Here is an 18,814-nt window from a genome sequence, read left to right on the forward strand (position 1 = left end):
TTGGAAAGGTATTGAAGCGGTCTTCTAAAGCCGCACATGGGTTCTACGATTAAACTCACGGGTAGTCTTGTAAATGGGCTCTGAATGCATTTTACTCGGGAAAACCTATCAATTTTAGCATGCGTATATAGTGCACTATGACCCATTTTGAGACTTTTTCATCGCCAAGATCCTTATTATTGTGTTCCAGGGCTTTGGTTTGGTTATTCAAGAAGCCTCAATGATATAAGAACGATAATGGTTGACCTTGCATTTTCGTCAAAATTTCAACCATGGCCATATGGATGGATGGGAACGTTGGACATTCCTTCAAATGGCCATAACTTCGTAACCATGTGTCCTAGCGAGGCGATTAAGACAGTTTTGGAAAGGTATTGAAGCGGTCTTCTAAAGCCGCACATGGGTTCTACGATTAAACTCACGGATAGTCTTGTAAATGGGCTCTGAATGCATTTTACTCGGGAAAACCTATCAATTTTAGCATGCGTATATAGTGCACTATGACCCATTTTGAGACTTTTTCATCGCCAAGATCCTTATTATTGTGTTCCAGGGCTTTGGTTTGGTTATTCAAGAAGCCTCAATGATATAAGAACGATAATGGTTGACCTTGCATTTTCGTCAAAATTTCAACCATGGCCATATGGATGGATGGGAAAGTTGGACATTCCTTCAAATGGCCATAACTTCGTAACCATGTGTCCTAGCGAGACGATTAAGACAGTTTTGGAAAGGTATTGAAGCGGTCTTCTAAAGCCGCACATGGGTTCTACGATTAAACTCACGGATAGTCTTGTAAATGGGCTCTGAATGCATTTTACTCGGGAAAACCTATCAATTTTAGCATGCGTATATAGTGCACTATGACCCATTGTGAGACTTTTTCATCGCCTAGATCCTTATTATTGTGTTCCAGGGCTTTGGTTTGGTTATTCAAGAAGCCTCAATGATATAAGAACGATAATGGTTGACCTTGCATTTTCGTCAAAATTTCAACCATGGCCATATGGATGGATGGGAAAGTTGGACATTCCTTCAAATGGCCATAACTTCGTAACCATGTGTCCTAGCGAGGCGATTAAGACAGTTTTGGAAAGGTATTGAAGCGGTCTTCTAAAGCCGCACATGGGTTCTACGATTAAACTCACGGATAGTCTTGTAAATGGGCTCTGAATGCATTTTACTCGGGAAAACCTATCAATTTTAGCATGCGTATATAGTGCACTATGACCCATTTGAGACTTTTTCATCGCCAAGATCCTTATTATTGTGTTCCAGGGCTTTGGTTTGGTTATTCAAGAAGCCTCAATGATATAAGAACGATAATGGTTGACCTTGCATTTTCGTCAAAATTTCAACCATGGCCATATGGATGGATGGGAAAGTTGGACATTCCTTCAAATGGCCATAACTTCGTAACCATGTGTCCTAGCGAGGCGATTAAGACAGTTTTGGAAAGGTATTGAAGCGGTCTTCTAAAGCCGCACATGGGTTCTACGATTAAACTCACGGATAGTCTTGTAAATGGGCTCTGAATGCATTTTACTCGGGAAAACCTATCAATTTTAGCATGCGTATATAGTGCACTATGACCCATTTTGAGACTTTTTCATCGCCAAGATCCTTATTATTGTGTTCCAGGGCTTTGGTTTGGTTATTCAAGAAGCCTCAATGATATAAGAACGATAATGGTTGACCTTGCATTTTCGTCAAAATTTCAACCATGGCCATATGGATGGATGGGAAAGTTGGACATTCCTTCAAATGGCCATAACTTCGTAACCATGTGTCCTAGCGAGGCGATTAAGACAGTTTTGGAAAGGTATTGAAGCGGTCTTCTAAAGCCGCACATGGGTTCTACGATTAAACTCACGGATAGTCTTGTAAATGGGCTCTGAATGCATTTTACTCGGGAAAACCTATCAATTTTAGCATGCGTATATAGTGCACTATGACCCATTTTGAGACTTTTTCATCGCCAAGATCCTTATTATTGTGTTCCAGGGCTTTGGTTTGGTTATTCAAGAAACCTCAATGATATAAGAACGATAATGGTTGACCTTGCATTTTCGTCAAAATTTCAACCATGGCCATATGGATGGATGGGAAAGTTGGACATTCCTTCAAATGGCCATAACTTCGTAACCATGTGTCCTAGCGAGACGATTAAGACAGTTTTGGAAAGGTATTGAAGCGGTCTTCTAAAGCCGTACATGGGTTCTACGATTAAACTCACGGATAGTCTTGTAAATGGGCTCTGAATGCATTTTACTCGGGAAAACCTATCAATTTTAGCATGCGTATATAGTGCACTATGACCCATTTTGAGACTTTTTCATCGCCAAGATCCTTATTATTGTGTTCCAGGGCTTTGGTTTGGTTATTCAAGAAGCCTCAATGATATAAGAACGATAATGGTTGACCTTGCATTTTCGTCAAAATTTCAACCATGGCCATATGGATGGATGGGAAAGTTGGACATTCCTTCAAATGGCCATAACTTCGTAACCATGTGTCCTAGCGAGACGATTAAGACAGTTTTGGAAAGGTATTGAAGCGGTCTTTTAAAGCCGCACATGGGTTCTACGATTAAACTCACGGATAGTCTTGTAAATGGGCTCTGAATGCATTTTACTCGGGAAAACCTATCAATTTTAGCATGCGTATATAGTGCACTATGACCCATTTTGAGACTTTTTCATCGCCAAGATCCTTATTATTGTGTTCCAGGGCTTTGGTTTGGTTATTCAAGAAGCCTCAATGATATAAGAACGATAATGGTTGACCTTGCATTTTCGTCAAAATTTCAACCATGGCCATATGGATGGATGGGAAAGTTGGACATTCCTTCAAATGGCCATAACTTCGTAACCATGTGTCCTAGCGAGGCGATTAAGACAGTTTTGGAAAGGTATTGAAACGGTCTTCTAAAGCCGCACATGGGTTCTACGATTAAACTCACGGATAGTCTTGTAAATGGGCTCTGAATGCATTTTACTCGGGAAAACCTATCAATTTTAGCATGCGTATATAGTGCACTATGACCCATTTTGAGACTTTTTCATCGCCAAGATCCTTATTATTGTGTTCCAGGGCTTTGGTTTGGTTATTCAAGAAGCCTCAATGATATAAGAACGATAATGGTTGACCTTGCATTTTCGTCAAAATTTCAACCATGGCCATATGGATGGATGGGAAAGTTGGACATTCCTTCAAATGGCCATAACTTCGTAACCATGTGTCCTAGCGAGGCGATTAAGACAGTTTTGGAAAGGTATTGAAGCGGTCTTCTAAAGCCGCACATGGGTTCTACGATTAAACTCACGGGTAGTCTAGTAAAAGGGCTCTGAATGCATTTTACTCGGGAAAACCTATCAATTTTAGCATGCGTATATAGTGCACTATGACCCATTTTGAGACTTTTTCATCGCCAAGATACTTATTATTGTGTTCGAGGGCTTTGGTTTGGTTATTCAAGAAGCCTCAATGATATAAGAACGATAATCGTTGACCTTGCATTTTCGTCAAAATTTCAACCATGGCCATATGGATGGATGGGAAAGTTGGACATTCCTTCAAATGGCCATAACTTCGTAACCATGTGTCCTAGCGAGGCGATTAAGACAGTTTTGGAAAGGTATTGAAGCGGTCTTCTAAAGCCGCACATGGGTTCTAAGATTATACTGACGGGTAGTCTTGTAAATGGCCTCTGAATGCATTTTACTCGGGAAAACCTATCAATTTTAGCATGCGTATATAGTGCACTATGACCCATTTTGAGACTTTTTCATCGCCAAGATCCTTATTATTGTGTTCGAGGGCTTTGGTTTGGTTATTCAAGAAGCCTCAATGATATAAGAACGATAATCGTTGACCTTGCATTTTCGTCAAAATTTCAACCATGGCCATATGGATGGATGGGAAAGTTGGACATTCCTTCAAATGGCCATAACTTCGTAACCATGTGTCCTAGCGAAACGATTAAGACAGTTTTGGAAAGGTATTGAAGCGGTCTTCTAAAGCCGCACATGGGTTCTACGATTAAACTCACGGATAGTCTTGTAAATGGGCTCTGAATGCATTTTACTCGGGAAAACCTATCAATTTTAGCATGTGTATATAGTGCACTATGACCCATTTTGAGACTTTTTCATCGCCAAGATCCTTATTATTGTGTTCCAGGGCTTTGGTTTGGTTATTCAAGAAGCCTCAATGATATAAGAACGATAATGGTTGACCTTGCATTTTCGTCAAAATTTCAACCATGGCCATATGGATGGATGGGAAAGTTGGACATTCCTTCAAATGGCCATAACTTCGTAACCATGTGTCCTAGCGAGGCGATTAAGACAGTTTTGGAAAGGTATTGAAGCGGTCTTCTAAAGCCTCATATGGGTTCTACGATTAAACTCACGGATAGTCTTGTAAATGGGCTCTGAATGCATTTTACTCGGGATAACCTATCAATTTTAGCATGCGTATATAGTGCACTATGACCCATTTTGAGACTTTTTCATCGCCAAGATCCTTATTATTGTGTTCCAGGGCTTTGGTTTGGTTATTCAAGAAGCCTCAATGATATGAGAACGATAATGGTTGACCTTGCATTTTCGTCAAAATTTCAACCATGGCCATATGGATGGATGGGAAAGTTGGACATTCCTTCAAATGGCCATAATTTCGTAACCATGTGTCCTAGCGAGACGATTAAGACAGTTTTGGAAAGGTATTGAAGCGGTCTTCTAAAGCCGCACATGGGTTCTACGATTAAACTCACGGATAGTCTTGTAAATGGGCTCTGAATGCATTTTACTCGGGAAAACCTATCAATTTTAGCATGCGTATATAGTGCACTCTGACCCATTTTGAGACTTTTTCATCGCCAAGATCCTTATTATTGTGTTCCAGGGCTTTGGTTTGGTTATTCAAGAAGCCTCAATGATATAAGAACGATAATGGTTGACCTTGCATTTTCGTCAAAATTTCAACCATGGCCATATGGATGGAGGGGAAAGTTGGACATTCCTTCAAATGGCCATAACTTCGTAACCATGTGTCCTAGCGAGACGATTAAGACAGTTTTGGAAAGGTATTGAAGCGGTCTTCTAAAGCCGCACATGGGTTCTACGATTAAACTCACGGATAGCCTTGTAAATGGGCTCTGAATGCATTTTACTCGGGAAAACCTATCAATTTTAGCATGCGTATATAGTGCACTATGACCCTGTGAGAAAACTTCACGAATGTTCGTATACGGTGTACAACTCGTTTTCTTTCCCGATATTAGAATAATTTGTGTCGGTTATGGAAATAAATGCGACTCGTTCAAATGTCCGTTTGCTACTGTATATTCAATTGTCAAGAGTTCATTACATAATTCATTTTGAGTTCATTCTGTTATCCTTATCTATGCCTATGAGTTCATTTCCTATCCTATTTCTAAATTGAGTTCGAATTTCGAATTCGAACTAATAAATTAAATGATCAATCTCCAACATTCCGGCCACCAAAGAAAGTATTTCTTTAAACATTCAGAAAATACAATTGAAAAAAATAAGAAAATGAAGAAGTATCTCGATCTAACTTCGCCTCAGAGATAGCAAATGTTGTGCAAGTGTGGTGTTGTGTTGTTCAAGTTGCAAGTGTCGATCTGTCACTTCGTGTATCGTGTCGTGTGTATGTGCGGTGTGGTTGTTTACATTACGCATGTGCTTCGCGCTGATCGCCTCCTAACTTTGGTGTTCGAGGTTAATTTTCTTCACCTATGTTTGGATTTGGAAGGATTGCCAATCTAGCTGCTGCGCGTACTCTCTCCTTTCCTGCAGCTGTACGAAGTGTTACTACTCTAACAACGCCGTCCTTTCCTGGGTGCAATCGTGTTATTCTACCCATTGGCCACAAGGTAGGTGGTATATTGTCTTCCTTTATGATTACCAATTGCCCTTCTTCTAGCGACACTGGTGGAACTATTAAACGTTTGGCCCGGGCCTGAAGCTGCTGCAAGTATTCCGGATACCAACGCATATGCTTTTGCACCAAATCAAATTCCTTCAATCTATTGGCTGACACCTGACTCCTATCAACTTGTGGCAACGCCAGCATGTTCGACCCTACCAAAAAATGACCCGGAGTGAGTGGTTGCGTGTCCGAAGGCTCACTAGAAAGCGGAATCAGGGGTCTTGAATTTAAGCATTGTTCGACCTGTGCTAGCAATGTTACCATTCCCTCCTGAGTGAGGCTCGTACTTCCTATCGTGCGAATTAGGTGCTGTTTAGCGGATCGTACAGCAGCCTCCCACAGTCCTCCGAAGTGTGGCGCCCTAGGTGGAATAAACTTCCACTGAATTTCTTCATTGGCACACCAGTTGAAGATTTCGATGCGTTCGCTATTGCTGCACTTAAACATCTCGTAGAGGCGATGAAGTTCGTGTGCAGCCCCCTTAAACGTAGTGGCATTATCTGAATGCAGTTCCGCGATTTTGCCTCTGCGAGCCACGAAGCGCCTTAGTGCTGCCAAAAATGCCGCCGTAGTGAGATCATTCACCAACTCAATGTGGACCGCTCGTGTTGCAAAGCACACGAAGATGGCGATGTATGCCTTGGTGGGACTTCTATTGCGAACAGGCGACTTCAGCAATACCGGACCGCAATAGTCCACACCACTGACAGCAAACGGTCTCGTGGGTGTAACCCTTGATGTCGGAAGATCTGCAACGGATTGTTGCACCAGTGTAGGTTTGGCCTTGAAACACTTGTGACACCGATGGAAAACCGACTTGGTCAAATTACGGCCACCGATTATCCAGAAGCGTTCACGAAGGATGGATAATAAGTGTTCAGGACCGGTGTGCATATACTTCTGGTGATACGCGACTGCTAACAATGCTGCGAGCAGGTGTTTTGCAGAAAGAAGTATGGGATGCTTCGCGTATTCTGCTATTTGTGCGTTGCGAAGCCGGCCACCAACACGCAGGATTCCCGCCTCATCAATAAAGGGGGACAACCATTTCAGCTTTGAATTGCGTGGTAGATCCTTGCCGTTTTTAGCCGCGGGTAAATCATCCGCAAATGAATCTTGCTGAGCTAACCGACACAACTGAAGCTCAGCTTGGATGAGTTCGTCTCGAGATGGAGGTGCAATCAATGTAATCATGTTCTGAATCGAAGCATGACCCTTGGCTGTCGGTGACATAATTGCGGGTTTCGGTGTCCTCATGCATTGCACAAAACGTAAACAATACGCCATGGTTCGACGAAGTTTGAGGTAGGTTGAAAACCGTGCAAATAGCTTATTGTTGAAATCGTCCTCCATCGACATTGCAGCTATTCGTGATTGTGTAATACGTTCTTCTTCTATTGATGCGATTTCTTCAATTGCAGGTTCTCTTATAGGCCATTCTTCCTGTTTGCTGCTCAGCCAATGTGGCCCATGCCACCATCGTTCACAGGATTGCAATTTGTCTGGTAGTAGACCTCGCGATGCATCGTCTGCTGGGTTGTCTACACCAGGAACATGCCTCCAGCACTTGATCCGAGTTTCTCCTTGAATTTGTGCCACCCTGTTGGCAACGAAAGGCTTCCACCTCCGTGGTGCTGAATTGAGCCAATGTAGCACGGTCATGGAATCAGTCCAAGCGAAAGCATCGTATTCACCGTTGAGGGACTGACTGACCTTCCGGAACAGTTGCGTTGCCAACCGCGCTGCACAGAGCTCGAGTCTCGCTATAGAGTGTGTGTTCGACAACGATACTACTTTAGACTTAGCTGCCAACAGCTGTACCGATGATGTCAAATCGTTTTCTGCCCTGACGTAACAGCAAGCACCACATGCCACCTGAGAAGCATCTGCGAAAATGTGTAGCTGCACGTTTGCTGCTTGCCGAATTGAAGTGTAACGCGGAATGCGCACTTCCCGAAGTGAATGCAGCTTGGAATGAAATGCCGTCCATTCCTTTTGGAGATGTGATGGTAGCTCACGATCCCAATCCCATGGCTTCCCGTTTTCCTGCAACTTCCACAGCTGTTGCATAAAGAGCTTAGCGATGATAATTGTTGGACTAAGCAAGCCAAGCGGGTCAAAGATTTTGGCGATGTAGGACAAAGCTAGCCTCTTTGTCAACATCGTCGCAGCAGTTGGTAGATCGATCCGATATCGCAGCATATCAACTGCTGGCTCCCAAACCAGACCAAGCGTCGATACAAACTGGGGATCTTGCCATTCGTGAGAAGGATGGATGGCCAGGTCTTCAGAAGGAATGCCGATTAGTGCTTCGGGTACGTTCGACACCCACTTCTTCAACACGAATCCAGCCTGCTTGAGCATCTCAGAAATCTGCCTTTGCATTTCAATTGCGTCTGCCAACTCGTCTGTTCCCGTTAGCAGGTCATCCACATAAAAATCGTGCAATACAGGATCCACTGCTCGGGGGTATTGCATCTTGTGATCGAGAGCGATCTGCTTTAGCGTTCTTGTTGCTAGGAAGGGTGCGCAAGACGTGCCATATGTAACCGTTTGCAGTTGAAACGTCTGAATCGGCTCTGCGGTGTTTCCTCTATACCGAATGCGCAGGTATTCAGTGTCGGGAGAATCGTGGAGAATTTGGCGATACATTTTCTCAACGTCTGCTGAGAGTGCAACTGCGTGAGACCGGAAACGAACGATGATGGTGAACAGATCGTCTTGGATCACCGGCCCAACCAGGAGTTTGTCGTTCAAGGAGTAGCCAGAAGATGTCTTGCACGACGCGTCAAAGACTACCCTAACCTTGGTGGTTGTGCTCGATTCCTTAAGCACCGCGTGATGAGGGAGATAGTAGTGTTCACACGAATCGTCCACCGGCTCGGTGAGTTGTTTCATGTGCCCTAAGCGCTCATACTCCGACATGAAATTACTATACTCCTCCTTCATTGCAGGGTTAGACTTGAGCCGCCGTTCCACCGCTAGGAGACGACGATCAGCGATTGCTTTCGATTCTCCTAAAACGATATTCGAATTAGGATTTTGTGGTAAACGTACGACATACCTGCCAGATGGGTCTCTGGTTGCAGTAGAGATGAAATGACGTTCACACATGTCTTCCTCCAGAGATAGAGCGGGTTCGTCGAAGATGGTCTCGCTCTCCCAGAACCGCGTCAATATGGCTTCCAACGGACTGTCGCTCGTTGCCATATTACACACCCGATGTTGTTGAGACGAATACGTTGTATTTCCTGCTACCGCCCATCCAAACTGCGTTTCTACCAACCATGGCAGACCCGAACCGAGAGATTGCTTACGTCCGGTATGCAGCTCCCAGAACGTATCGCCACCGATGACCACATCGACCTTGCCTGGGATATGATACGTGGGGTCTGCTAGCGTTATATCCGGGATGTTCCACGAAGACACGTTGATTGGTGAGGTGGGAATGTCTGCCAAGGGTGTATCCAGGATCAGAAACTCCAATGGGGTGGTGAATTGAAGGTTCCTTGAACGAACGATCGCCGTGGTCGAACCCTTTATCTGCTGCCTTGAAGTTCCGATGCCAGACACTGATACATTAACTCTCGTTCGAGGTGTCATGAGCTTCCGAGCTAACGTATCCGAAATGAAGTTGGACATGGAGCCCGAATCCAGAAGCGCCCGTGCCTCATGCTTCTCTCCATAATCGTCTACGATAAACACAATAGCCGTCTCGAGAAACACCATATCATCATCTGATTGGGCTGACAAAGCGACTGTAGGTTGTTGTGGTGGTTGATGAAGCAGCGTATGATGCCGTTCCTTGCACGAACGGCAAGAATACTCGGATTTGCACGATCTCACTTGATGGGAACAACTGAGACAATTCCAGCACAATCCCTTTGACCGTGCGATTTCCCGCCGCTCCTGAGTATTTTTGGCTAAAAATACCGGGCAATTTCGAACCAGGTGATGATCTGCACACTGCAATGGACAGCTCACTTGTTGAATGGTCGATGAAACGGGAGTATTCCTTTGCACAGAAGCAGCGTTGGTTACCGATCGCCGTGGTGCGGTGGGCCGATATGCCCCGGCCACCTTGATCGGAACCACAATCCGATCGCACGAGATACTCTGGCTCGATTTTAGGATTTGGATTCGGTCTTGCAGGAATTCGATCAACTCGCTGTACTTATCCTTTTCTTATGCACAGAATGCCTTTCCCACGCCAGAATGGTCTCATTGTCCAGCTTCATCAGCAACATGTTGGACAAAGGCGTGTCCCATGAGTCGACAGGTTCATGCAGCTTCTGCAACCCATTCACATATCGCACGAATTCATCTACCAACGACGTCAAGCCATCGACACTTTCTGTTGCAATCGCAGGTAGGAAATGTAGCCGTCGCCAGTACTCGCGAATGAGCATCCGTGAGTTGTCGTATCGCTTAAGCAGCGCAGCCCAGGTAACAGAATAGTTTTCCGTGGTCAGAGTAACATGTTCGAAGGGAACCGCAGCGTCACCTTTCAGGGACGAAAGTAAGTACTGCAGTTTTGCAATTGGCGGCAGCTCGGCACTTGCGTCAATCATCGCGACAAAGCGATCGCGGAATGACAACCACTTTGTCGAATCACCGTCGAACGTTGGTAATTCGATTTTGGGAAAACGTATGTTTGATGTGTTTGGCCGTCCAAACGCTAGGGTTGAGTTTGCCAATAAGGAGTCGTTGAGCGAATTGGCTTCCTTCCGCTGGTTTTCTCTAAGGAACGATTTTAGCCGCCGGCAGCGCTCTTCCATATCGATCCTGCCAGTAATACAGGCTTGAATCGCATCACTGGTGTCGTCATACTCTTCCAGCTTTGCCACCGCGGCAAAAAAGTCCTGTCTGTGTTGCTCCAAACCCTCCATAACCTCCGGGATTTCACCTACATTTTCGGGTTTGAAGTTCTGCTTAAAGCGCTCCAGCGCCTTAATATTTTCCACTGCGACGAGTTTTTTGTGCTGAGCAGATTTTATCTTCTTGTCCATCTTAGCTTCCGTCAGATTTTCACGATAATGTCTATAACGCGATATGAACGTTCACGAAACTGTAGCAATTCGAATTTATGCGGGAAAAATAAACCACGATTCACGATCACGAAAATTCGACCGATGCCCTTGCTGCAGGGCTAATGAACTTGAACGAGCGCGAGAATTCGAAATGGCACGAATGATGACTTGCACCGTGCTCGTGATGCGGAGCGTTCCGAATTTGCCGTTGCTCTTGATGCAGAGCAAAAGAAAACACTTAGCACGCACGGATCCGGCTCAAAGGACCAAAAATGTGAGAAAACCTCACGAATGTTCGTATAAGGTGTACAACTCGTTTTCTTTCCCGATATTAGAATAATTTGTGTCGGTTATGGAAATAAATGCGACTCGTTCAAATGTCCGTTTGCTACTGTATATTCAATTGTCAAGAGTTCATTACATAATTCATTTTGAGTTCATTCTGTTATCCTTATCTATGCCTATGAGTTCATTTCCTATCCTATTTCTAAATTGAGTTCGAATTTCGAATTCGAACTAATAAATTTAAATGATCAATCTCCAACAGACCCGTTTTGAGACTTTTTCATCGCCAAGATCCTTATTATTGTGTTCCAGGGCTTTGGTTTGGTTATTCAAGAAGCCTCAATGATATAAGAACGATAATGGTTGACCTTGCATTTTCGTCAAAATTTCAACCAGGGCCATATGGATGGATGGGAAAGTTGGACCTTCCTTCAAATGGCCATAACTTCGTAACCATGTGTCCTAGCGAGACGATTAAGACAGTTTTGGGAAGGTATTGAAGTGGTTTTCTAAAGCCGCACATGAGTTCTACGATTAAACACACGGATAGTCTTGTAAATGGGCTCTAAATGCATTTTCCTCGGGAAAACCTATCAATTTTAGCATGCGTATATAGTGCACTATGACCCATTTTGAGACTTTTTCATCGCCAAGATCCTTATTATTGTGTTCCAGGGCTTTGGTTTGGTTATTCAAGAAGCCTCAATGATATAAGAACGATAATGGTTGACCTTGCATTTTCGTCAAAATTTCAACCATGGCCATATGGATGGATGGGAAAGTTGGACCTTCCTTCAAATGGCCATAACTTCGTAACCATGTGTCCTAGCGAGACGATTAAGACAGTTTTGGAAAGGTATTGAAGCGGTCTTCTAAAGCCGCACATGGGTTCTACGATTAAACTCACGGATAGTCTTGTAAATGGGCTCTGAATGCATTTTACTCGGGAAAACCTATCAATTTTAGCATGCGTATATAGTGCACTATGACCCATTTTGAGACTTTTTCATCGCCAAGATCCTTATTATTGTGTTCCAGGGCTTTGGTTTGGTTATTCAAGAAGCCTCAATGATATAAGAACGATAATGGTTGACCTTGCATTTTCGTCAAAATTTCAACCATGGCCATATGGATGGATGGGAAAGTTGGACCTTCCTTCAAATGGCCATAACTTCGTAACCATGTGTCCTAGCGAGACGATTAAGACAGTTTTGGAAAGGTATTGAAGTGGTCTTCTAAAGCCGCACATGAGTTCTACGATTAAACTCACGGATAGTCTTGTAAATGGCCTCTGAATGCATTTTACTCGGGAAAACCTATCAATTTTAGCATGCGTATATAGTGCACTATGACCCATTTTGAGACTTTTTCATCGCCAAGATCCTTATTATTGTGTTCCAGGGCTTTGGTTTGGTTATTCAAGAAGCCTCAATGATATAAGAACGATAATGGTTGACCTTGCATTTTCGTCAAAATTTCAACCATGGCCATATGGATGGATGGGAAAGTTGGACATTCCTTCAAATGGCCATAACTTCGTAACCATGTGTCCTAGCGAGACGATTAAGACAGTTTTGGAAAGGTATTGAAGCGGTATTCTAAAGCCGCACATGGGTTCTACGATTAAACTCACGGGTAGTCTTGTAAATGGGCTCTGAATGCATTTTACTCGGGAAAACCTATCAATTTTAGCATGCGTATATAGTGCACTATGACCCATTTTGAGACTTTTTCATCGCCAAGATCCTTATTATTGTGTTCCAGGGCTTTGGTTTGGTTATTCAAGAAGCCTCAATGATATAAGAACGATAATGGTTGACCTTGCATTTTCGTCAAAATTTCAACCATGGCCATATGGATGGATGGGAAAGTTGGACATTCCTTCAAATGGCCATAACTTCGTAACCATGTGTCCTAGCGAGACGATTAAGACAGTTTTGGAAAGGTATTGAAGCGGTCTTCTAAAGCCGCACATGGGTTCTACGATTAAACTCACGGATAGTCTTGTAAATGGGCTCTGAATGCATTTTACTCGGGAAAACCTATCAATTTTAGCATGCGTATATAGTGCACTATGACCCATTTTGAGACTTTTTCATCGCCAAGATCCTTATTATTGTGTTCCAGGGCTTTGGTTTGGTTATTCAAGAAGCCTCAATGATATAAGAACGATAATGGTTGACCTTGCATTTTCGTCAAAATTTCAACCATGGCCATATGGATGGATGGGAAAGTTGGACATTCCTTCAAATGGCCATAACTTGGTAACCATGTGTCCTAGCGAGACGATTAAGACAGTTTTGGAAAGGTATTGAAGCGGTCTTCTAAAGCCGCACATGGGTTCTACGATTAAACTCACGGATAGTCTTGTAAATGGGCTCTGAATGCATTTTACTCGGGAAAACCTATCAATTTAGCATGCGTATATAGTGCACTATGACCCATTTTGAGACTTTTTCATCGCCAAGATCCTTATTATTGTGTTCCAGGGCTTTGGTTTGGTTATTCAAGAAGCCTCAATGATATAAGAACGATAATGGTTGACCTTGCATTTTCGTCAAAATTTCAACCATGGCCATATGGATGGATGGGAAAGTTGGACATTCCTTCAAATGGCCATAACTTGGTAACCATGTGTCCTAGCGAGACGATTAAGACAGTTTTGGAAAGGTATTGAAGCGGTCTTCTAAAGCCGCACATGGGTTCTACGATTAAACTCACGGATAGTCTTGTAAATGGGCTCTAAATGCATTTTCCTCGGGAAAACCTATCAATTTTAGCATGCGTATATAGTGCACTATGACCCATTTTGAGACTTTTTCATCGTCAAGATCCTTATTATTGTGTTCCAGGGCTTTGATTTGGTTATTCAAGAAGCCTCAATGATATAAGAACGATAATGGTTGACCTTGCATTTTCGTCAAAATTTCAACCATGGTCATATGGAAGGATGGGAAAGTTGGACCTTCCTTCAAATGGCCATAACTTCGTAACCATGTGTCCTAGCGAGACGATTAAGACAGTTTTGGGAATGTATTGAAGTGGTTTTCTAAAGCCGCACATGAGTTCTACGATTAAACACACGGATAGTCTTGTAAATGGGCTCTGAATGCATTTTACTCGGGAAAACCTATCAATTTTTGCATGCGTATATAGTGCACTATGACCCATTTTGAGACTTTTTCATCGCCAAGATCCTTATTATTGTGTTCCAGGGCTTTGGTTTGGTTATTCAAGAAGCCTCAATGATATAAGAACGATAATGGTTGACCTTACATTTTCGTCAAAATTCAACCATGGCCATATGGATGGATGGGAAAGTTGGACATTCCTTCAAATGGCCATAACTTCGTAACCATGTGTCCTAGCGAGACGATTAAGACAGTTTTGGAAAGGTATTGAAGCGGTCTTCTAAAGCCGCACATGGGTTCTACGATTAAACTCACGGATAGTCTTGTAAATGGGCTCTGAATGCATTTTACTCGGGAAAACCTATCAATTTTAGCATGCGTATATAGTGCACTATGACCCATTTTGAGACTTTTTCATCGCCAAGATCCTTATTATTGTGTTCCAGGGCTTTGGTTTGGTTATTCAAGAAGCCTCTATGATATAAGAACGATAATGGTTGACCTTACATTTTCGTCAAAATTTCAACCATGGCCATATGGATGGATGGGAAAGTTGGACCTTCCTTCAAATGGCCATAACTTCGTAACCATGTGTCCTAGCGAGACGATTAAGACAGTTTTGGAAAGGTATTGAAGCGGTCTTCTAAAGCCGCACATGGGTTCTACGATTAAACTCACGGATAGTCTTGTAAATGGGCTCTGAATGCATTTTACTCGGGAAAAATGCAGCATGCGTATATAGTGCACTATGACCCATTTTGAGACTTTTTCATCGCCAAGATCCTTATTATTGTGTTCCAGGGCTTTGGTTTGGTTATTCAAGAAGCATCAATGATATAAGAACGATAATGGTTGACCTTGCATTTTCGTCAAAATTTCAACCATGGCCATATGGATGGAGGGGAAAGTTGGACATTCCTTCAAATGGCCATAACTTCGTAACCATGTGTCCTAGCGAAGAGAGTGATTCGAGCAGTCAAGCAGAGCAGTCAGAGTGAGTTTGCTCCGTAGTGAGAATACAAATTTTTGTTTAAAAATCGTTTAGAGTGACTCGAATTGGACTATAAAGCATTTATTACAGTTAATTTAAGCAATACAGTCGGAAAACAGTGTTTGCCGGCGAAAATTCGCAAAAAATAAGGAGCGGAAAATTTTCGTAAAGAATTGCAACAACAACAACAACAACAGTGAATGTGTGTCGCGAGTGTGCATAAAATTCCGGTCCAAGAGGGCCGGAAGTGGCCGGAAACGGTAGTGTTCGTGCCCGTGATCGAGTTTTTGCAAAAAACCGGACGAGAAACGGACGAAAATCGCCGAAAAACAACGTGGTAAAAAAAGTGTCGGGGGTGCTACCGCCGGGGCACGTGCGTCCAGGAAACGGAGTTAAATAGAAAATCTCCAATAACTTTGTGAGTTTTGCTCGGATTTGTGTGCGCTTTTCACCGTTGTGTTAGTTTTGATGTGCACAACAATATCCAATCGAAAAAGTAGTGAAAACCGTGAAATAAAAATTTTGACAGGTTTTGGTGACATCTGAGGGACAAGCACTACCCAGACGACAAATTTTGTTCGGGGAGCAGTTCCCAAGAAACAAAAAATTCGAAGTGACCGTTTCTACTCGAAAACTGCTCGAATCCATAAAAAGTGTGCAGAAAATTCTGGGAAGCCGTGTAGTGTCATCGGCATCTCGAATTTGCTCGATTCGATCGGTTTGAGCAGCTCGAAAACTGCTCGAATTTTTGAAAAGTTCTTAAAATTTGGGAAATCGTTCAGAAAATTCGGAGAAGCTGAGGAGTGTTGTCAGCAGCCCGAATCTGGTCGACTGGACAAGTTCGAGCAGCTCAAAAATGCTCGAGTTTCCGGTTTTTAGTTGAGGTACGTGGAAAAAAAAATCGGAAACGACAAGTGGAATTACGAAAAGGCTTCCACCATGTCCACGAATCGTATCCTGCGCCCGAGGTCGGGATCAATCGACGCCAGACCACCGGTGATTACGAAGCCAATCGTAGTGCTGACCAAGCCGACGGAGGGGCAGACCACAGCCACGAGTGGTGCTGCTGGTACAAGTGGTATCGGCATGCCCACAGCAGCGATGGTGCCACAGCAGTCCATGGAAAGACTCGTCGAGCGTTTGGAGAATGAGTTGTCTCTTCTCCGAGCTCAACTCATGGAGCAGGCGGAACAGTTCAGGAAAGACATCGCGGCGATGCAGGAGTACCATCGCAAGGAGGTGATGCACCTGCGAGAGGAGAACCGCAAGGAGCGCCTGGAGCGGGAGAAGGTCTCTGGGCTGCTGGAGCAACTGGTTGCTACGCAATCGCAGCGTCAGCAGCAGCAGCAGCAGCCGCTGCCACAACAACGAGCTGGTGCGGCGACGGCTACGGTGGCGTCGTCTCCGGATCAGGAGCAGGAAGGCGGCTCCTGGGCTGAGGTGGTGCGCCGTAAACCGGCTCGCCAGAAGGCGACACAGCGGCAACAGCAACGCCCGCAGGAGGTGCAGCCGCAGACGAATCAGCCGAGTTACAGAGGGGCTGGGCAGAACCAGCAGCAGTGGCAGCTGAGGGGTCAGCTGTTGCGCAACCAGAGACAGCAACAACCACGCACGACGACGACATCAGCGGCAAAGAAGGCACGGAAGCGGCCTGACACCATTGTGGTGACGCCAGCGGAGGGTGTCAGTTTTTCTGACATGTACAAGACAATCCGCAGAAGCCCTCTGCTCGACGATTTGCAGGAAAAAATTGGCGTCGGAAAGCGGACGCCAAAGGACACCATGCGACTTCCGATCAGCCGCGACGTGGACAGCGCGGAACTGTGCCAACGCATCCGCGTTGCCATAGGAGAAAAGGGAGTTGCGATCGTTCGCACAGAGATGGCCCAGGTGATGGTCACTAACATCGACTCCCTGGCGGACGAGGATCAGCTGCGTCAGGCAATGCTGACGGCGCTGGGCAAAGAGCATGTTGAGGCCACCATCGACATGTGGGAGCGGCGAGACGGCACGAAACGTGCCCGCGTCACTCTGCCTCGGTCGGAAGCGGAGTATCTGGCCGGGAAGCGCCTAATCCTGGGGTACACCTCATGCTGCGTGTGGGAGGTCCCGAAAGCGTCGTTGGCGGAGAAGCGGTGCTTCCGGTGCCTGGAACGTGGCCACTTCGCCGGGCAATGCTCGGGGGAGGACCGCACCAGGGTCTGCATCCGGTGTGGCGTGGAAGGCCACAAAGCAGTAACCTGCATCGGTAAAGTTCGATGTCTGAAGTGTGGCGGCCCGCACCCGATTGCCTCCGCCTCGTGCAATGCTACAGCCCAACAATGATTGAAGTGCTGCAGATTAACATCGGGAAAAGCAGGAGCGCCCAAGATCTTGCGCTCCAGCGAATGAGAGAGGAAGGCGTAGACGTGATGCTTGTGACGGAGTTATACTCAGTGCCGGTTAACAACGGCAATTGGGCGTCTGATGAGGAACTGAAGGTAGCGATTGTCTCCAGCGGCCAGCGGTTCCCCATCCAGCGGGTGCGAAGCGTCCAGCATCCCGGAATTGTGGCGGCCGAGGTAGCTGGTATCGTGTTCATATGCTGCTATATTCCTCCATCGGTCGGCCTCCCGGACTTCGAGCGGCAGATGGACCGGGTGGAGGTGCTAGCGAGGGGTCACCCTTGTGTCGTCTTAGCCGGTGACTTCAACGCATGGCACGGTGCCTGGGGGAGTGAGCGGGCCAACCTTAAGGGTGAGGCACTCCTCCAGACGGCGACGAGCCTCGGATTGGAGGTCCTGAACAGCGGTACGGAGCCGACGTTCCTGGGCAGGGGCGTAGCTCGGCCCAGCAGGGTGGACGTTGCCTTCGCAAGTCCATCGCTCTGCCGACCGGATGGAGCAGCGGAGATCATCAGCTCCTGGCGGACCCTTGCCAGCTACTCCTACAGCGACCACTGTTACATACGGTTTGCGGTCAGGCAACAGCTTCGAGCTGGTCAGCGGCCCGGACGGGGCATTCAACGGCTGGAAGGCGTTGAAGTACGGGAGGCGGGTACTCGCTGGCGAACTCGCCAGTTTTGTCCCCATACTTTCAAGCTAGCACTTGAGGCAACCTGCTTTGCAGATCGCGTAACAGATGCGACAAGCCTGGGAAGAGCGCTTACAGAGGCCTGCGATGCTACCATGGAGAGAATCTGGCACTCTCAGCAGCGGAAGAGCTGCAACGTCTATTGGTGGACCCCTGCCATTGGGGAGCTGACCGAGCGTTGTCGGTTGGCCCGAGAAAGGCAGAGCATGGCCTCGGACGAAACATCAGTCGAGCTGGCTTCGGAGGAGCACCAGGAGGCGCGTGCTGCCTTAAGGGCGGCAATTAAGGCCAGCAAAGCGCAGCAGTTCGACGAGTGGCTGCGGGCCTTAGCTGCGGACGAGACGGGA

The 18,814-nt window shown here is 45.5% G+C and overlaps 2 protein-coding genes across 2 annotated transcripts; one reads left to right on the forward strand and one right to left on the reverse strand.

Annotated features, from left to right (window-relative positions):
- The first annotated feature begins 8,767 nt into the window (after nucleotides 1-8,767).
- LOC121601771 lies at nucleotides 8,768-9,354 on the forward strand. The gene is made up of 3 exons (XM_041930576.1): nucleotides 8,768-8,842; nucleotides 8,913-9,011; nucleotides 9,085-9,354. Exons 1-3 carry the CDS (start codon nucleotides 8,800-8,802, stop codon nucleotides 9,312-9,314), a joined length of 372 nt encoding a protein of 123 aa, XP_041786510.1. The 5' UTR covers nucleotides 8,768-8,799; the 3' UTR covers nucleotides 9,315-9,354.
- A 764-nt stretch (nucleotides 9,355-10,118) lies between these two features.
- On the reverse strand, nucleotides 10,119-10,967 carry LOC121601769. The gene has a single exon (XM_041930575.1). It carries the CDS (start codon nucleotides 10,965-10,967, stop codon nucleotides 10,119-10,121), a length of 849 nt encoding a protein of 282 aa, XP_041786509.1.
- Nucleotides 10,968-18,814: the final 7,847 nt, after the last annotated feature.

Source organism: Anopheles merus, unplaced genomic scaffold (assembly GCF_017562075.2).
Source record: "Anopheles merus strain MAF unplaced genomic scaffold, AmerM5.1 LNR4000175, whole genome shotgun sequence".
In the NCBI taxonomy this organism is placed as follows: Eukaryota; Metazoa; Arthropoda; class Insecta; order Diptera; family Culicidae; genus Anopheles; species Anopheles merus.